This window comes from Myxine glutinosa, chromosome 14, assembly GCF_964187855.1.
Source record: "Myxine glutinosa chromosome 14, kmMyxGlut1.1, whole genome shotgun sequence".
Classification (NCBI taxonomy): Eukaryota; Metazoa; Chordata; class Myxini; order Myxiniformes; family Myxinidae; genus Myxine; species Myxine glutinosa.
In genome coordinates this window covers 77,538,346-77,559,790 of record NC_136274.1, presented here as the reverse complement: position 1 = coordinate 77,559,790, position 21,445 = coordinate 77,538,346, and the positions used below count along the sequence as shown (strand labels likewise).

The 21,445-nt window shown below is 42.7% G+C and overlaps 1 protein-coding gene across 2 annotated transcripts in view; it reads right to left on the bottom strand.

Annotated features, from left to right (window-relative positions):
* Nucleotides 1-19,622, bottom strand: part of ROGDI (rogdi atypical leucine zipper) — a 130,636-nt gene extending 111,014 nt beyond the window's left edge. Inside the window, exons 1-2 of one of the 2 annotated variants that reach the window (XM_068136197.2) lie at nt 19,502-19,576; nt 17,470-17,560 (exon numbers count right to left, since the gene is read on the bottom strand). In XM_068136197.2, the coding sequence (XP_067992298.2) occupies nt 17,470-17,517 (48 nt within the window). In that variant the 5' untranslated portion in view covers nt 17,518-17,560; nt 19,502-19,576. Of the gene's footprint in view, nt 1-17,469; nt 17,561-19,501 lie in introns of both variants that reach the window. The other variant, XM_068136196.2, reaches the window with a different exon arrangement.
* Nucleotides 19,623-21,445: the final 1,823 nt, after the last annotated feature.

The following is a 21,445-nucleotide window of genomic DNA, read 5'->3' as shown; positions in this document are numbered from 1 at the left end:
CCCAAATTCCAAGTGTAGGTAGTGTGTTCCAGTTTAACGTGTTGACATCTTCTTTTAAAGTATGATACATTTAGCGGTTTCTTTGAGTTAAGTCTTCTATTCAACATCTCTTCCGTTTTAAGATTAGGAGTATATTCACTAATATACCAACATAAATTCATTAATAACAAATTTATTATTATCACCGAAAGCATTAGCAGCCCCCAAAAGCAATCTATTTACATTATCATTCCTTTGTAGTTGAAATCGAATTTTAAGACCAGACAAAACTTTATCAGAATCGCAAAATCCAAATATACCTTTAAGAGGTACTGCTAAGGTAAAACTATTCTCTGCTTTTGTTTCATCATTATACATTGCCTTCCTTTGACTATAACCAGGGTCTGCATTTGTTCCAGTTGTCATATCAGGAATAAAACCTTCAACAGACCCCTTACCCATTCTATCACTAAACGAATATAGTGTGAATTTCATCATTTCAGATGTAGCAGAGTCATAATCAACCACTTCCACTTCTTGCGTTCCAATATACAAACGAATACTATCAAACATTTTCCAGAAGAAATCATTTACGAATGTAGCATCAGTATTATTCGCAGCCTTAGTGAATTTAAATTTACACAACAAGAAACTATCAGCTAGATTCAAGTAAGTTTGTTGATTATTTATTTCAAAACTTTTTGTTCCGTTTGAACTCCAGTCTGTTCCTGTTATAGCATTTACCTTAAAATAGTCTTCCTTTTTAGTAGAGTTTGAAATGATAATCGTATCAATCAAATCATAGATACTATCAATTGCTTCCATACTTGTATTTATTTAGTAAAAAAAGATGCTAAAACTTTTGAAACCCTGACCCAAGTATTTGAATGATTTTTTGTTATTCTTGTGAAAATAGCTGAGTTTTGCCTTTTTTAATTTCTTTGATTGCTTGTAATTTATGAGACTCCTTTTGAGCATCTTTTATACTCTTTATAGCACCTGCTACATTTCCCACGGCAGAAGCGGTTGAACCAATTAGGTCTTTATGTTTAAGAATGGTTGAACCAATACCCATTAGAGTATCAATTATCCCATCTCCTTTATTTCTGAATTGATGCCCCACACCCCATTGTCTCTTAGGTTTATAGATAGTATCCTCCACCAAGAAACATACCTTCACCCTTATAGTATGGTGAAATGAACATGCCTGAGCCTGTAATTATTTTATATTTTCACCAACTCGTGTTTTCTCACAATAACCATTATTTATTTATTGGAAAACTTCACGTAGGTGAATTCTGATGGATATAATTTCTTCATTAAAGGTATTCATATGATTATCTTGAATCGGTTATCCTAAAATTTACTCTGTATATATGGTTTTTCCTGACAGGTAAATAGACAAGTTTTTTTGGGTCCATATTGAATATATAACCAATCGGGGTTGAGTATGCGCTGAATGAAAATATTGTATTTGTTCTTATTCCATCGTTATAAGCACCATCAATCAAATCACAATGAATCAATACCGAATTTATACCGGAGGATATTTGAATGACATTATCACTGTAAAACGTCCCGTTAGTTTCAATCTTTTTGGAAGAGAAACCCAATAACTCTCTGAACGAATTTTCAATCGTGAAATCAACTTTATAATTATTTTTAAGTTTAATAGTTGATTTTGAAGTATGTTTTTGAATATCTGACAATATTTTTTGGTTCATCACCTTGTTCTTTCATAAGGCGAGAAATTTCAGAAGATATTTGAGAAATCTCATATGCTCCGGATGAAACTGTTATAGTTTTGTATCCGCTTCCTGAATCATAACTAAACTTGTTATTTTTCTCTGTGATATCAAAAAGGGTATTATAAGTTTCCATTGACAATAAAGATGCCTCATATTCTTTTGTGCGGTCAAGTTGTAGTGGGTAAGGGAATGAAGCTGTGTAATCACTCGTTGTGAAATTAAAACTAAGAATTGTGCTTCTCATATTATTTAATATGTAATAAAATATCTTTGTATTGACATTTATTAATTATTTTTATATTCATCAACTGATCTATAATGGCTGAGGCTTCATTAAAACAAGCGTTACGCCTAGGTCCCCTGTCGGGGAAGCGATGTGAGTTGACAAAGTGGAAGACGCAGAAAACATGCGATGGTATGATATTTCGCTCACAAGGTTCAGACATACATGAAGGCGGCCATCTTGGATTTTGACGTGGCGACCCAATTTTCAATAGCGTTCTTCCTTATGCGTAGATACACCCACACACCAGATTAGAAGTTAGTAGCTCGTTTATTTTTCAAGATATTTCGCTCACAAGGTTCAGACATATATATGGTGGCGGCCATCTTGGATTTTGACGTGGCGACCCAATTTTCAATAGGGGTCTTCCTTATGCATAGATACACGCACACACCAGATTATAAGTTGGTATTTCGCTTATTTTTCAAGATATCCCGCTCACAAGGTTCAGACATACATGGCGGCGGCCATCTTGGATTTTGACGTGGCGACCCAATTTTCAATAGGCTTCGTCCTTATGCCTAGATACACCCACACACCAGATTAGAAGTTGGTACTTCGCTTATTTTTCAAGATATTCCGCTCACAAGGTTCAGACATACATGGCGGTGGCCATCTTTGATTTTGACGTGGGTTGCACCCACACACCAAATTCGAATGCGGTCCTTCACTTTCGCACGCACGATGTCTCATATTCTTTTGCGCGGTCAAGTTGGAGTGGGTAAGGGAATGATGCTGTGTAATCACTAGTGAAATTAAAACTAAGAATTGTGCTTCTCATCTTATTTAATATGTAATAAAATATTGTTGCGGTTTTGAGTTTGTAAAGCGAGTCTAATAAAGGTTAAAATTTGCCCCCCATAGTTAGTCACACAAGCAACATGTAGCCTCGCGATAGTATAGTTATGTCTTAGTATTTGTGAGTTCAGTTCCTTTCCATTATTAGTTCTGCGTTGAGTAAGAGCCAGGAGAATATAGGCCCTACTGCCACCGATCATACAACGTCCGTAGCCTCAATCCTTTTTGCGCTAAACGTTGGTTCATTATTGGGCGAGTTAACACGAGGCAGGCTAGGAGGACCAGGGCGGAGCCGAGGGCGGAGCGGCAGAAGCGCTGACGGTAAGCACGAGCCACCAATCAAGGCGCAGATGTGGTGACGGCGGCGTTGCGTCACAGAGCGTGGTAGGAAGGGTCGAGAGTGTTCCAGAAGGTTCGGGGGGCGTAGCGATAAAACCCGCTGCGCAAAGCCCTCGAAAGGACTCGCAGGACTGGCGTGCACACGGCAGTAGAAAGAGGACTTGCACAGGGGGACTTGCATGAGGACTTGCTGCGAGAGAAAAGGACTGGACTAGCGGTGAAGGACTTGCACGAGGACTCGCAAGTGGAGAGCGTCAAAGAACTTGCGCGCACTAACCAGCTCAGAGGATCAAGGAAGAGGAGTTGGCAGCATGTGAGAACTGTACAGATACGCAGGCGCAGCCAGACGCGCATAAACAGATATACAGTGCATTTGAGACGCGCGAGTGAGAACGGCTGAGTAATCGCCAGCTGCGCTAAAAGTCCCGCCCTTTGCCGTTCCACCTCGTCATCTGCCTTGTTCGGGAGACTCGCTACGAGTTCCTGCCATCGCCTGCCACCATCTTCGCGGGACGTGCAGGGGCCGTGGAGAGCCGGACGGGGACCGTCTCTGGACAACCACGTCGATGCGTTGGGGAACATCTACCCATCTGCAATTCCTGTGTGTGAGTGTGAGATGGGCCCGTTGTCTGGGTTAAGTTAAGATTGTCTAAGGCTGCTCTGTGTCTCTGCGTCCCTGATCATTGTACATACGTGTGGGAATAATTAAAACCAGTGTTCTTCCTTTTTTTCCATTCGACCGTTTCTGTGGTTTCTTCATTGGCTAAGCGTGGTACGAATAGAACCGCTCAAATCGGGTTCCACTAATTAAGACTGCACGGACCACGTGGTACTCAATCCGCTCGGCGTACTCAAACTACACGTGGCTCGTGCGAGGCTTGCTTCCTCGCTTCCAGGGCAGCGCGGGGAATTAGGTACGAGCGAGAAGCGGTCCCAAGACCCAACTCCGCGTTTGTCCGGAAGGGACGTTGCAAGCCTCGGTTCCGCCAGGCCCAGAAAGAACAAGGGGATTAATCCCCCCTTGGTAAGGGGAAGAAGGGTGGCGTGGAGAACCGCAACAACATCTTTGTATTGACATTTATTAATTATTTTCATATTCATCAACTGATCTAAAATGGCTGAGGCTTCATTAAAACAATTGTTGTTCCCAGACTTCTTACTACCTAACAGCAATTAGAAATTGCTGATCGATCAGAAATAAATAAAAAAACACCTTTAGAGGCCATTTTCCCCCGCAAAGCGGGGGTTGGCCTTTTTCGGGGACTGTGGTTGTTGTTGTTTTTCGGTCCCATTTTTGAAGCAATGTTTTACGGCCGGATGCCCTTCCTGCCGCCTACCTTTTTTGTCGCCTTTTACGACAAACAGGGAATTACCAGTGAACTGGTACTCAATTAGCCGACCTCGGAAGGATGACAGGCTGAGTCAACCCCCCTGGCGTTAATTCAGCGATCGACCGGGATTTGAACCCAGGATCCTAGGATCCTAAGCCGGCACCCTAGCCGCTAGCCCAACACCATACCTAACAGCAATAATAGCCTATTAACTAATGGTGATGGGTCATTTGGAAGAAAGCTAACACCCGAACCCGTGGCTAAACCAAGCTTGCGTAAAGCATCAATAATGTGTTTTTCCTTCTCATTCTTCTTACTTTTACCAGCAACAGAAACTCCATGATCAAGTGAGTTTAGTAAATCAATATATACCCTATCATCTTCATTTTTCATATTCAATGGTTCATTGAAATATGTTGAATCACCCCTCATACTTGTTTCTTGTTTTCCATCTTTTGTTAGAAGAAACATTAATCTGGGGGTTAATTTAACATTTGGTTGAGCAGAGCTTAAGAACATCAATTTATCATTAAATATCAATACCTTTTCTTTCACAAGATAGAACTGTGCTGGTTCTTCTGTTGGAATGAGACCTGCTCTGGTTTTTGAATCCGCCGAATATTCATTGTTTTGAAGAGCTTCCACAATATAATTGGGAGATTGATTTACCTCCTCAAGTTGCCAAAATAATCCTTCATCATCATATTCTAATTCTCCTAAATCTCCAAGTTCTTCCTCCGTCATTTGACTAAAATCTTTGAGCATTTGAAGTTTTTTTGGAGTATAATCTATCGCAGGTACTGTAGACGAAATCATTTTTTGCTGGGAAGTTTTTAAAAGCGGTTAAAAAAATTTATCTTGTTTTCTTTCAAACGCTTCTTCACCCTCCCGGTGTGTACCCTGGTTAGAATAGGTACACCGTATCCCTGGGTGTCGTAAGAGGCGACGAAGAGGGTTGGCGTCAGGAAGGGCATCCGGCCATAAAAACATTGCCTCAAAAAGGGAACCATGACAATTACAACTACATATGGGCAGGGTACAGCCCGAAGTGGAGATCGGTTTCTGAGGTTTGGGACATGGAATGTCAGGACAATGACAGGGAGATCAGGAGAAGTGGTGGAAGTATTGATCAGAAGAAGAGTGGACATATGTTGTGTGCAAGAGACGAGATGGAAGGGAAGTGGTGTGAGAATGGTGAAGGGTAGGCAGGGACAGAAATACAAGTTTATGTGGCAAGGGTGCCCGGTGGGCGTGAATGGTGTTGGTGTCCTGTTTTCTGAGGAGTTTGTAGACAGTGTGGTGAGTGTGACTAGAGTGAGTGATAGGTTGATGATGGTGAAAATGATGATTGGAAAGCTCTTGGTGAACATCATCTCGGGATATGCTCCGCAGGTTGGTCGGAGCGATGAAGAGAAGGACAAGTTCTGGTGTGTGATAGAGAAGCTGATGGAAAACGTGAAAGATGAGGAAGTTGTTGTGGTTGGAGGAGACCTAAATGGACATGTGGGAAGGAGTATGGACGGTTTTGAGGGAGTTCATGGGGGTTACGGATATGGTGTGAGAAATGGAGAAGGTGAAAGGGTTTGGAGTTTGCTGGAGCTGATTTGTTGAATTGTAATACTCAGTTCCAGAAAGGGGATAATAAGCTTGTTACATACACGTCAGGCGGGTCGACGACAACCGTTGACTACCTCATGGTGCGTAGGCGAGATAGGGGGCACCTCTGGGACACAAAGGTGATCCCGGGGGAGGAGGCTGTTTCACAGCACCACTTGGTTGTCTGCGACATAAGGGCGAAAGGTGCGAGGAGAGCTCGGCGGGTGAAGTACCAACCGAGAATGAAGGTGTGGAGGTTGAAAGAGGTGACAGCAAGGGAGGCATTAAAAGAGAGGCTGAGTAGGGTAGAGGATGATGTGGTTGAGCTTGAACGTGGTTGGATGTCAATGAAAGATAGTCTGTTGGGAGCCGTTGGTGAGGTATGTGGACGGACAAAAGGACCACCGAGGCACTCGGAAACATGGTGGTGGGATGACGAAGTTGGAAAGAGGATTGACGAGAAGAGGAGGAAGTTCAAGGAGTGGCAGAAGGCGAAGGGTACGGGAGCAGAAAAAGCAGAGCATGAAATTTATAAGGCAGCCAAGAAGGCTGCAAAGAAAGAGGTAGCAAAGGCGCAGGAGGCATGTAGGAAAATGTTCGGAGAACGCTTGGATTCGGAAGAGGGTCAGAGAGCGGTATTCAGGATTGCAAAGCAGATAGTGAAAAAGAGGTGTGATGTGATGGGGGTGAGTTGCTTGATGGATGAAGTGGGACAAATCGTTGTGGACCCAGATGGAATTAAAGGAAGATGGAAAAGATATATGGAAATGCTGTTGAATACAGAGAATGAATGGGATGGCAACATAGAGAGTAACCCAGTTTTAGGACCGGCAGAGAAGATAACTGAGAAGGAAGTTGAGGAAGCGATAAGAGCAATGAAGAGTAGAAAAGCGGGAGGGCCGACGGGAGTTGTGGGAGATATGTTGAAGGCAGCAGGAAGTTGGGGTGTGAAGAGAATGACAGAGATCTGTAATCTGGTGGTGAAAGAAGGCCGCATTCCAGTGGATTGGGAACTGAGTACCCTCGTCCCTCTAAACAAGGGGAAAGGTGACCCTCTGGAGTGTGGATCGTACCGAGCAATAAAGTTATTGGAACATGGAATGAAGGTATTGGAAAGGGTGTTGGAGAGGAGGATAAGGAAGAAGGTGAAGATTGACGAAATGCCGTTTGGATTTATGCCAGGAAGAGGAACGACAGACGTGCTCTTTATTGTGAGGCAGTTGCAGGAGAAGTACATGGAGAAGAGGAAGAAGTTGTTTCTTGGGTTTGTTGATCTGGAGAAAGCATTCGATAGGGTTCCACGCGAAGTATTGACATGGGCATTGAGGAAGTTAGAAGTGGAGGAATGGTTGATCAGAGTAGTGATGGCAATGTTCAAAAGAGCGCGCACAGCTGTAAGGACGAAGGACGGGAACAGTGGTGAGTTTGAGGTGAAGGTGGGAGTGCATCAGGGGTCGGTACTACGTCCACTACGATTTGTAGCTGTGATGGATGTGCTGGCTCAGAACGTAAAGGAGGGTTTACCGTGGGAGTTGTTGTGTGCAGATGATCTGGTGTTGATTGCGGAAAGTATGGATGGACTGAAGGAAAAGATGAACAAGTGGAAGGAATGTATGGAGACAAAAGGTCTGGAGGTGAATATAGGAAAGACAAAGGTGATGGCAAGTGGTAAAGCATGTGGTGAGGTGGAAAGAATTGGGAAGTGGCCATGTGCTTTGTGCAGGAAGGGTGTCGGAGTGAACTCCATTCAATGTACAATGTGCGCTGAGTGGGTTCATCAAAAATGTAGCAGTCTGAGAGGGTCATTAACCAGTGTGGCAGCTACATTCAAATGTAAGGTGTGCACAGAGCGAGCTGCAGATGGAGGAAATGTTGAGTTGGATCTTGGAGATGGCGTGAAGCTGGAAGGTGTGAAAACATTTTGCTACCTCGGAGACATGCTGAATGGAGAAGGTGGATCAGACTCTGCAACGGTTGCTCGAGTGAGATGTGCATTGAAGAAGTTTCGGGAACTGAGTGGCGTGCTGATGAGAAGGGGAGTGTCGTTGAAGCTGAAGGGAAAGGTGTATGCTGCATGTGAGAAGTGTTATGATTTATGGGAGCGAAACATGGGTCATGAATGTAGAGCAGCAACGAAGGCTGGAAAGGGTGGAAATGCAAATGGTTCGGTGGATGTGCGGAGTATCGTTGAGAGAGAGGAAGACAAATGATGAATTGCGAAAGATGATGGGAATAGAGCCTGTGATTGATGCTGTGAAGAGGAACAGGTGGTGGTTTGGTCATGTGTTGAGGAAGGATGAAAGTGACTGGTTGAGAAGAGTGATGGAAATGAATGTAGAAGGAAGTAGAGGACGGGGAAGACCGAGAAAGACCGAGAAAGACTTGGCTAAAGATGGTGGAAGAAGAAATGCGGGGGGGTTAACAAGGAGATGCAGAAAATAGGGCAAAATGGAGAAGATTGTCATGGGGACCGCAAGGCTAACCCCCGCTCTAGCAGGGAAAATGGACTTTAAAATGCATGTTGTTGTTGTTGTTGTTGCTTCTTCACCCGTTAGTTTCTGTCTGCGTTTCTTCTTTATGCCTTCCTGTTGCTTTACAACTTTTGAAACTAACTCCTGATGTTCCTTAAATCTTCTTGCTCTTTCTTCGGCATTCATTTTCTGTATTTATTTATTCAAAAATATCATTTAGTATCTCATCTTGTTTCAGAACAATATATTTATATTTTCCAATCGTGTGTTTCGTGTGAGCCTCAAATTCTTTTTTGTTGCTACATAACGTAGAACAATTGTCTCTCCAAAAATTATTTACATCTGTTGAATTTAACTTGAATAAAATTAAAATATTGGCATTGTTTCTTATTGAGCGGCGAGGGAGGTGAAAGTATGATTGACTGAGATAAATACAAGTACAAGATGAATGTCTCCCTCTTGTATAGTAGCTATCCATAACCGTTTGGTTTCTCTCATTAACACAATCATCAAAGATAACGAGGTTCTTTTTTGATTTATCTAAATCTTGGGGTGAAGGTTATGGGAATACAAGTTATGGGTTTTGGTTTCGGTTTTGATTTCTGTGCATCACAAAATAGTTGTATTATATTGTTGCGAATATGGAATTTGGCCTCCATATCCGCTTGTAAATATTCCCCTATTTTCTCCAATACTCCCCAACTTTCCCCAATCCCCCATTCCCTAGTCCCATTGCATGTAAACAACAATCAGTAGAGCCGACCTTCCCCTTATTCCCCCATTAAATGTCGTGCCCAGGTCCACCGCACCACACGTAGACAACTTTCGGACATCTTCCTAGTTATTCTTAATCTATGTCAGTTAAGGCCTCGTTTCCATTAATTATGACTCTTCGTTGCACCAGAATGTGATTATATGGCATCAGTAGTGAGTTTAGGACCTTTCCCATACCTCCTCCCATCTTCTTCCCCAAACAACAACAATAACAACAACTACAACAACAATTACAACTACAACTACGACTACAACAACAGAGGGGCGTGGAGTGTGCGTCCTCACACCGGCTCGGTTACCCGCCATGACCATGCGCTCCACGGCGTTACCCCGAAGGGGCTGGCTGTCAGCTCCTCGTCAGGGGCGGAGCCAGTAACCCCCCCACGCACCCAATGAGAAGCAACGTGCCGATTCCATCTGGGGCGGAGCTAACGAGCCGAGGGCGTGTCACTCCCCGCCGGATATACGCGGCCACGCGCCGGACGTGACGAGAGATGCGCCTCAGCTTGGAGAGAGAAGCCACCGCCACCCCCAGCGCGACGATACCTCCCCGCATCTTTGGACCGGACCGGACCGTACTGTACCCTGCCCCGAGCCCAGGAGGACCTGGAGCCATCGATACCCGCTTTCCTGCCATCAACCCCCGTGTGAGTCAGCCGTTGTCCCGTTTGTCTGTCGTCTGTCCGGGGTTAATATAAGAGTGTGTCTAAGTGCCTGTCTTTCTGTGATTATACCTCTAGCCCCTGTAATCTGACCTTTCCGTACGAATATAATCTCCTCCGGAGGTCTTGAGAATTGAAACATTGGTGTCGTATTGTGTTATTGTAATCCAGCCGGGTGTCTTCTTTTTCTTATTGAGCCAGCATCGCGCGACTAGTCAACGTTCGGGCACAATCGGGTAACTTGTGCAGACGTGGTCATACCATAAAACCGCTCGGTAAATAACATCCAAGCCACGTCTGTAACAATATCTTCAATGTTATAATCATTTAGTTTTTTTTGAAGTTTAAATAAACCGATTATATCTTTTTAAGACCCGCATTAAAACCTTGTGATAGTAGTTGATACTCGGGTTGAAAACTTGACTTTGTGAAAATTATTAAATTATTATAATCGAAAAGTTGGGGGTAAGGAGCATCTTTAAAAGCAAACAGGTTTTTCCACATCCGCTTGAACCAACTATTAGACATCTTAATGAATTTGGGAGATTTTTATGGTTGTTAAATTTTATCTTGTTTTCCCAAATGGGTAAAAAAATCATTCATTTATATATTTGGAAAACAAGTCATCTGATTTTTTATGAGCTTTTTTAGAAACTCTATATTTTGTCCCGAGTTCAGGTTTAATTTCAAGGTAATCCATTATTTTGTTTATATAGTATCTTGTATTAACATTTCCATAAAAATTATTTTGAATAATAAATATCATTAAATAAACTCTTATACATTTCCTCAATACAAATAGTCTCTTCCCTTGTAAGAAATGGTGAATTATCATCATAATACTTAACATTCATCTCTCTTATTAATCTTGTAAAGTAATTCATTTTTGGTTCTAATTTAAAAGAGTTATATATTTTAAAATATTTTTTATCATCATTAATTAAAAGATAATCACAGAATAAACATTCTTTATGGGCTTTTGACTCTGTATTTAATCCCACTCTATCACAAGCTGGACAATTCTCTAATTTATCATATGGAGAATCAGGGAATTCAAGAGGCTCAATATCTGGTATGTCGTTTGGATTTATCATATTTATATAGTAAAAGATTACTTAAACTAAAAATCATCTTCACTATAATCGGTGCTTTCATTATCATCATCATCTATAAAACTACTTTCATAGCTATCGTGAGAACACAAACGCTCAGTATCATAACTGTCTTGCGAAGACAAAGTCTCACTACCACTATCATCACTTTTAAAATCAACAAAATCTTCACTTGAATTAAAAAAAAAAAAAACACCTTTAGAGGCCATTTTTCCCCGCAAAGCGGGGGTTGGCCTTTTTCGGGAACAGTGGTTGTTGTTGTTTTTCGGTCCAAACAGGGAATTACCAGTGAACTGGTACTCAATTAGCCGACCTCGGAAGGATGACAGGCTGAGTCAACCCCCCTGGCGTTAATTCAGCGATCGACCGGGATTCGAACCCAGGATCCTTGGATCCTAAGCCGGCACCCTAGCCGCTAGCCCAACACCAGGTTGAATGACTCGTACAATGACACTTGAATAATGACTCGTATTTAAATAGAAGAAAAAACATTACCGTCTGTATCCATATACTTTTTTCATTAACAGATTCAACTACAACGTTTTTTTATATTAAAGGTAATTTTAAAATGGTTCCTAACTACTATTGGGCGAAATGACATTTCTCCTGATATATTAACATCTTTCATTTCATCAAGATTGACATCTTTGGGGTTATTAAAGAATATAGAAATTTCACCGTGTTTAGAGCTAATAGTTTTATCTTCCTTTTCGGTAGCTTCAGTAAAAAGTTTTCTTTTTTGATACTTTTACATCTTTCATTACCTCCTCTAGTTTATTATAAATCTCCATAAATAGTGGTGGAACTTTTGTAATAATTACTCTAATTGACGACTTCCCAAAGACAGAGAACGCTCTTCCTTTAAAACGTATTGAGGAGCTCATATTATCCTTCATAATAGGTTTAATCCAAAAGTTATTGAAATCATCTTTGTTCAATTTTACATCAGTGCAATATATTTCAGTATCCCTTTTAAATAAGGAGATTGATTGAAATTTGTCTTTTGTGTTTTGAAACATTGTATTTATTAGACAAAAACGTGATTGCCAAGAGATTGAGGGGAAAATAATTTACTGCAATCTCAAAATGATATGTGGCTCGGGAGATGCTCAAACAAGAACATTAAGAGAAGTTTATCATTTCATATCAGCTCAATGGCGATACCTAAACCGAGAGTTAAATTCTAATATAACATTTGGCAATATTCTAGATGGTGATTGTTCTTCGAAGAGAATCAAGTTGTGACCTAAAAATGAAACACAAATATTTGTTGGGTCTCTGTATGAGTATAATGAAAAATGGGGGGAGTTAATAAGTTAAATGCAGGGAGAAAAGGGTGTAATTTTTCAAAGCCTGGCATGCCTGGCATTTCAAGCCATGGGCAAGGTTTAGGGAAAGTGGGCGGGGCTTAGTAAAAAGTGGGAGGGGCTTAGGAGGGAGAAAAAGGGCACAATTTTTTGAGAGAAAAGGGGGTGTAATTTCAGTGTTTTTTAGGGCTTTTGTGTTAAAACATATACGATACGTATGGCGGCCAAACCACGTGACCGATGACGGCATAATTATCATTAAAAATTTTTTACAGGTGGAGTTGCACCAAAAGGGGCGTGATTTTTTGAGTGAAAATTTCCTGTCAATCGAACCAACGGTTGCAGAGAAAATCATATTTATTCTGTGTGGGCAAACAGACAAACGGACTCAAATGCAATACCCTCTCCTCAGGTGAGGGTAAAAGGGGGAGCAATTTTTTGGGAGTAAAAGGGGGTGTGAGTTTTCCCTTTTCCCCCATTGACTTCAATGTTAAATTTAATGTGCCTCAGAACCCCCATTATTCCCCTACTAATGTGTGCACATTTCAAGAATAGAGCCACAAGAAGAACAGCAGCAGCAGCAGCAGCAGCAGCAGCAGCAGCAGCACAAAGCTCTTGCATTGCAACACACTACTACGACTACTACAACAACAACAACAACAACAACAACTGCAACATGTTGCAGGTAAAACCCCAAAAATACTTGGAATCACACTGGAACCTCACATGACCTTCTCTAAACACATACACCAAACTACAGTATAGCTAAAGTCAACCAAAAATGAACGCACCAAAAGAGTACTGTTATGGTCACCAGACCATCCCGGCTGCCCAATTTGAATCTGGTGAGTCATGTCAAAACAACAATGACAGTTAGTCTAGTAGGAAGACTAGGTCCCCCTGCACCCCCCGGAGATATACTTCTAATCAGTGTTTCTAGATTGGAAAAAATGTGTAGAAAATGACCAGCTATGGCCCCAAGCTGAAAAAATGTCCCACATACCATTTTTATGCAAATTACTGCTGCCATTATCAAAAAAACGATTTTTGACATATCTCAGCCAATATTGCAGATAATTGAAAAATGAAGGTGTCTAGACCCATGTTTTGAAGGGCATAGATCATGATAGAACTATTCATAACATGATTACATGTGTCTATGGTATACTAGTATGCATATTAATGCTGTAATTACAAAATAATCAGTTTTACAAATGATAAGGATACGTTAATACTGCAGATAACTTAACATGGTACATAAGGGGTCTAAACCCAGGTATTTTCAAGGTTAAATGTCAACAAGATGCTCCTGAGTCTTGCATAGGGGCGGGACATTGGCAGTAACATTGGTACCACTCAACTTTTCTTCCCACCATTGACTTTGTATTGCGAGAGATTTTCACTTGCTTATTTAAAGGTTTCTCACCCAGCCCACGTAAAATCTACCAACTCCTGCTGTTAACTCCCAAACATATTTTTTTATGTTATCCAATCACAGTGCAGAAATGACAGACTAGAGATCCAAATTAGTGCTGCTATAGCTGCCATTTTACATTTCCATCCATGTAACATGCGCGCTCGCGCGCTCGTATCAATTGGTAATGTCGCGCGCTCGTATCAATTGGTAACGTTGATGTTATTGAATACCTCAGTTGAAAGTTCAGTCTTCCATTCCATCTGTGTGTTGTTCTTGGTATTCATCCTCCAATCTAGCCAGGTAAGATGCTAACTATAATGTTACTCACACTCTTGACTTCAGTTTCTGCATGAAATCATAAACAGGCAGAATAACAGCTGAGCCAGCTAGCACCATGTTAGCTAACGTTAAAGCTAGCCTCATCTATGTACAGTATGTTCCTAATGTCGGTGTAACTTAAACTTTTGTTAATGCCAAACATGAGACATATCTGTTGACTTCTGTATATGAATTGAACCAGAAAGAGGCACGACAGCTGAGCTAGCTACAGTAACTTAGCACAATGTTTCATTGGCCTAGATAGCTAACGTTAGTGTGGAAGAATTTAGATGTTTTAGCTATTAGCACTTTTGATGCCACTAAACATGGTTTAGTCAGCTAAAAAGTACCCTAGTGTAGAACATGACTCAGAACCTCTGTTACCTCACTGAAAACTCAGAGCCTCCTTTCACAGGCACTTTTAACATCATTCGTGATTTCTTATTTGTCATTTAACAGTGATGGTAGACATCGACAGCAAGCATGCCCAAAAGAAAACGGAGTGTAGAACCTGCAGCCCAAAGCTCTCCTCCTACATGCATCCTTCATGTACCATCCATGTCTGATCATGGGGATTTCACGCCCCTCCGTAAAATTAAAGGATCTGCTTCAGAAAAACTGCAACTGCTTCAAAAGATCCGGGATAGACGTCTCAACCAACCGCATGACTCCCCATGTCGTATGCAATCAGTATGTGATCAGATCCCGGCAACTCTTCCTGATGACCTAGAAAGAGTAGGATATCACAGCAAGTGTTATAAGCACTTTGTCCGCCACTTTCATCGTCTGGGAGATGATACAGAACCAGGGCCATCAACCTCATCATGGCATCACTCTCCTCGTAAACCAGGAGGTTCTGCTGAACCCATCTTCCCGCCAGAGTGTATATTTTGTGAGAAAGTTGAGACCAAAGATGCTCATCGCAATACTGAGAGGCCTACAACCTTCCCATCCTTTAAAAACAAAGAAAATGCATGGGAGCAAATCGAAACACGGGCTGAGAAAATGGGTCTCTATCGACTCCATCGAAAGGTGAAAAACAAAGACCTCTTTGCATGTGAGGCCAAACACCATCCGTCATGTTTTAAAGCTTTCCGCACAGCATTCTACAACTATGAGCGTGCGATTCACAGAGCCGAAGCACCAAAGGAGCAGGCTTGCATGTCAGCCGCCCATGAAAAGGCATTCAACTCAGTACTGGAACACATTCAAACCCAGGTCATCCAGCAGAATAAAGTTCTACAGCTTTCTTCCTTGCGCTTGCTCTATGTCGAGGAACTGAAACTGAATGGATATGAGAACTCAAATTATCGGTCAGAGAAACTACTGAAACGCCTACAGAATGACCCAATCAAGGAGCATATCCACTTCACGAAGGTTGATCATGACAAATGTGATGTCATTTCTTTCTGGCTTGTGCACAGCTCAAACATAACAGTTTCCAATGCTCTCGCACGAGCATTCACACTCGGAAGCACAAACAAGAACCAAAATGTTGCCCTCCAACTTCGCCAGGGTATTCTACAGGCTTTCAGAGAGTGTAAAGACCAACCATGGCCACCAACAGCTGAAGACATGGAGCTCAATCCTGAAGACATCCTACCTCCAGACCTTGTCCGCTTTCTCAGCGTGCTAATGACTGGCAAGGAGGGCATCGAGACAGAAAAGGTGAAGCGTCTGGTCTTCTCCATTGGACAAGATCTGTGCCGTGCAGTGTCAGATGGAAAATGGAAGTTACCAAAGCACATTCTCCTCTGTGTGACTGTAAGGCACCTGTTCCGAAGCAAACAGCTCACCACAATACTACACAGGCTTGGACACTCTGAGAGCTACGATTTCGCCTTGGAGTTGGAAACTGCTCTCGCCAAGGTCCTGGATGAAGTCTCAACTTATCGTACACCACAAATTGTGACAGGAGAGGGCAACCTTGTATTCCACTGTGAGTGGGACAACTTGAATAAAACCACTACCAGTGTGCACGGCAGCAACATTGTAAACAGTGCTGGAGGAATCATGGTGCAGGAGGTCAAGCCCGGGTTCGAGAGCAGCAAGGACCGAATGCTACCTACCATCAATAGGTCACAACAGCGTAGCCTGAAGGTCGACACACCAAAAACTCTCCCACCCTTGCACTTTACTCGCGTTGGCCCGAAGTTCCCTGAAGGCTCATCATTCACACCGCCAGCAGAGAATGACACAGTCTATGCCACTACGATGCAAGAGTACTACATCTGGCTCTTCATCAGATACATCGGAAGCTGTGGCCTGCAGCCTGTGCCTGGGCTAGGGGGTTTCACCTCTGCAACTGGTTCTCCCCCACCCAGCAAATCAACAGTCGACTACTGCACGCCTATCCACCACGCCTATCCACCTCACTGGTGGATCTTCTGAACACAGGAGAGCACGAAGAGGAGGAGGAAGAGGAAGGAGAAGAAGAGTTTGACTCTGACGATTTCGATGAAAATGATGATGACTGACTCAGTGTAGAATCACTAATGCTAATGATGTTTATCTAAAACAAGCAAGAGAAGAGTGGTCACATTGAGTGCTAGGACTATTTTGACAGTTGTAATATTTAGAAAAATAAAACTTTGTGTTAACGTCTGTGTAGACGGACCTTAATATGAGTCTATTATTTCGTAAAACTGTGATTATTTTGTAAATAAAGCACTAATTTGCATACTAGTATACCATAGACACATGTAATCATGTTATGAATAGTTCTATCATGATCTATGCCCTTCAAAACATGGGTCTAGACACCTTCATTTTTCAATTATCTGCAATATTGGCTGAGATATGTCAAAAATCGTTTTTTTGATAATGGCAGCAGTAATTTGCATAAAAATGGTATGTGGGACATTTTTTCAGCTTGGGGCCATAGCTAGTCATTTTCTACACATTTTTTCCAATCTAGAAACACTGATTAGAAGTATATCTCCGGGGGGTGCAGGGGGACCTAGTCTTCCTACTAGACTAAGTCCCTTGTCCGAGATCTCCTGTTGTATCCCACATACAGAGTCGCATTACTAAGCAGATAGAGGTCCTTGGTAGAACAAGTGCCATGCCGACAGACAGTCATGTGACAGATCATATATTTGGCCGAGCAACCGAGTCATGGATCCAATTCATAAAACTATTCCCCAATTTAACCCTTACCGGTCGTCCCCAATTTAACCCTCAATTCAACCCTTTAGATACACGCCTATGGAGTAAACCAAGCGACTGACGGCAGATTCTAAATTAACGAAGTCCTTGAGGCCTCAGACACATGATAGGAGACAGCGGGAATTCACATGACAGCAGAGATCCTCGGTAAAACCCGGTAAGTTGCCTGGTGTGGAAAACGTTTGGTGGGAGTGGCATCGGCTGGACATGGCATGGCTTCCGCCTGGCAGGATGCCACTTGTCCAATCACCCTCCGCCTCACAGACACAAAAACATCTCACTAGCAACTTGCTATAACACCGTGCCACCTCCAACTTTAAACACCAACATCTCAGGGAAAAAATCAAAATCACATCACCATCATTGCTTTGCAGCAACAGCACACCAATAAACTACGCAACGAACCACACCCCGCGATCCATCCATCCGAAGGAAACCTCCCGTGCTCCTCCAGAGTAACGTTATCTAGACTTCGTTCCGGTTTCCACCTCACACTCGAAACCCACCAACACAAACTCGACCCGACTCAGGACCTGTTCTGTCACCTTGAACCTGACACTGCACACCGCTTGATCACACCTTGCTCTCAACTCAGACAATACAGACTAACATTTATTCTTTACTCTGTTGCTGGGGGAATCCAGTCGGAGTGGACCGCTTCCTTGGGGCTGCAGGCTTCCAGTGAGGATCGACAACTGACGACGACCCAGGTATGAATCCCATGTACCACAAGTATTGTCCATCGTCTCCTGCCTGCATAATTCATGCAAAAGTAGTGAAGTCTCATGTCTTTGTTTTGCATGCGATTTGTGAGAAGCTCCTTAATGGGCCAAACGTACACTGATATCTATCGTCTTTGTCCTGAACGACATTTACGGACAAGCTATAATTGGAGCTTGAGGTACGTGGAAGGTAAAAGTTACATGACCAATGTTTTCTGCTGAAAGCATTAAAAAAAATATGGTTGTGTGCAGAAGTTTCCGTTGGGTTAATGTAATCTGAAGTGGCTACGAAAGGATGCCCTCGGAAGGCCCAAAGTATCAATCTTCGCTCTTCAAGTTGTAGTTTGGAAGACCAATTTGGAATGTTTTCAAGCTTCAGCAGAGGGACATTTCCAGGTGTGCGTGGCTCTTCGTCTCATCTCAGTTGAGTCACCAAATGAAGGCCGTCTGTACTCCTCCAACTTTGATTTTCCATACCAGAGCGAGCTCCGGCCCTTTGGATCTTGGATCCTTGGGTCGAGGGCGTCCTTCCGAGGGCATACATGGACGCCCTTAGAAGGAAAGACATCATCAACCTCGGAAGTGAGGACGTGGTCTTTCAATGGACGTGGTCGACGCCGTCACATTCTGTACACTAATACAAGACAAGATGTAGTGCATATCCAGGGAGCAACCATGATCGTACACAAATCGCTGGCTTTGGAGTACTCGTGAATATCACCATATTGCACCCACAGATTTTGCACCTTTTGCAGCAGCATCGTCAGGATGAGACTGTATCGAACCTGCAGGGAGAGACCTGGATACAATTGTCACCCATGATGCAACCAATAGACAAAACATCTCAACTTGCACGACATTCAGTACTTCACATTCACACCATAGAGATGATGCAACCAGTCGATAAAATATTGCCAACTCACACGTACATTCAGTACATCATATCTACCCCATAGAAATGATGCAACCAGCAGATAAAATAAATAAATAATTAAAACGTCTAAAGGGGTCCGATTGGCCTTAAAAAGGTCCAACAGGTACTCAATAAAACGCTCCATGCCCTTTAGAGGAGGGTCGATGCTGCTGAAACGGTCTCTTACCTCCTCGACCTCTGCACCAGAGCGAGCTCCCCCCAACCTGTACATACCTGCCTAAACGGCTAACCTGCCGCTGTTGTGCGGACACACCAACACAACATCGAGGCTCATGGAAGAGTGAAGAAAGAGAGATTTGTTATTATGTGCTGCGTGGGTTTGTTCGATGAAAACCCTCTTCAGTGCAGAACTCCCCACGGAGCACCAAGGCACGTCGTGGACCGTGGTTACCTCAGGCTCAGGTTACAAAACTCGACGCCGAAAACACGACATGTGGATATCGTATCGATGTCGGAAACACAACCACTTATCCCTCTACCTAAGAAGATATTTTATCCACAACTTGTATTTACAATCTCCAGGAATCTAAACCGGAACCTACCAATACAACTCTCTCAGCTTCTGTTGCCACCGCCATACTTATTGACATCAAAAAGACAAAAACAAAAACTCTTCCGCCCTAATCTACTTCTTCTTCTTCTTCAATGATCATATTGGTCAGTGTCATTCAATTCCGTTTTACATATCGACTGGATTCCGAAAACGCTTCATATATTGAATACTTTATTTTTTACACTAACAGTAATATATTGCCCGATTAAACAGCATTTCCGATTATACACCGCATCACAAAGCATGTTGCTCTGCCATTGATTTCAACACCAACGGGATAGTGCGCCCAACGTTAATTGGTCGGGCGGACCTGAAGCCACCGGAAGCGCTCTATCCGCCATATTACTTCTCCCACAACACAGAAAATACCGTTTTCGTCCAAATACTTGCTTCAAGGTTCATATTTCCGCCGAAAATTCCACCTTCCCACTTGATTTTAATCCATTCCCGGATTGAAAAAAAGCATTGTTATGGTATTTATGAAATTCCATGGTGTGCCGCATGCGGTTGTAAAAATCGCGACGGTCGTGATCAAAGCAGAAGAGGCATCACATTACACCCAAAGTTACCAACAGTTCCATTCATTCGTTTGGGGAACTGACGAGAGCAAAGATGGCGGACAAATGGCTTAAAAAATGAGCTTTCTCTCCTATAAAGTTAGTACTGCATAGAGAACAGTGTGCTCGACGAGTCCACCTGCAACACAAGTAAGAAAAGGATATGAACCAAAAAGCAGCTCCTAAGTCAGATTTCAGTAATTTATTCGCACGGTTTTTCAAAGGGTGAAAGTTAATTTTAATTTGTTTTCTCTTGAAACCTGTCGGTCAAAACACGAAACCATCTCTTTACTACGTAAGCAAAAATGAAAAAAGTCCCTGTCCCACCTCCCCCCTTGCACTGTGTTCTCCATTTGTGAATCGTGAGGGGTGCCGGACTGATGCGAGATGGGGGGGGAGGTGCTTCACGGAGGGAAGGAGGCACGTGATCTCAAAAATTCCTCTCACATGACGCACATACTAAATATATATAAATAAACAAACCAAAAGCACCCGGCGTTGCCCGGGTTCTTTTTTTTTTTTAAATGAATTTACTGCTATAATTCAGCTTTGACTCACGGCCGTAGCAGATTGACTACTATAATTCAGCTCAGCTTTTAATTCCTAAATGGGCCCAGCCCGGCCGAAGCTGCCTCGACCGGCCTCGCCACCTAGCCTATAACCTTCCCAGGGCCCGTCCCTACATTTTTAGTTTTTGAATGAATTTACTACAACAATTCAGCTTTTACTCGCGGCCGTAGAAGATTGACTACTATAATTCAGCTCAGCTTTTAATTGCGAAATGGATCCAGCCCGGCCGAAGCGGCCTCGACCGGCCTCGCCACCTAGCCTATAACCTTCCCGGGGCCCGTCCCTACATTTTTAGTTCTTTTTGAATGAATTTACTACAACAATTCAGCTTTTACTCGCGGCCGTAGAAGATTGACTACTATAATTCAGCTCAGCTTTTAATTGCGAAATGGGCCCAGCCCGGCCGAAGCGGCCTCGACCGGCCTCACCTAAAACCTTCCCGGGGCCCGTCCCGACATGTTTTGTTTTAGAGGTTTCCTCCTATCTTTCACCATTCAGGAGATTAGCGCGTGCAGATAAACAAACGTGCAGACAAAACAAACAAAATACTTTCTTTTATATATATAAAATAATATAATATAATCGAATTTAAAAAATAATAAAAAGAAAATAGATAAAGATATAGAAGAAGATAGATAGATAGATAAACGCCCCCGAAGCGGGAGAATTGACACAAGTGCCTAATTGGGGGATATATATATTGTTGCGGTTTTGAGAACCCCTCACTTGTAAATACTTGTCAATAATAACTCTTGTAAATATCCCAGCATTTAAAAAGGTCGTACCCATAGTTAGGCCATATGCAA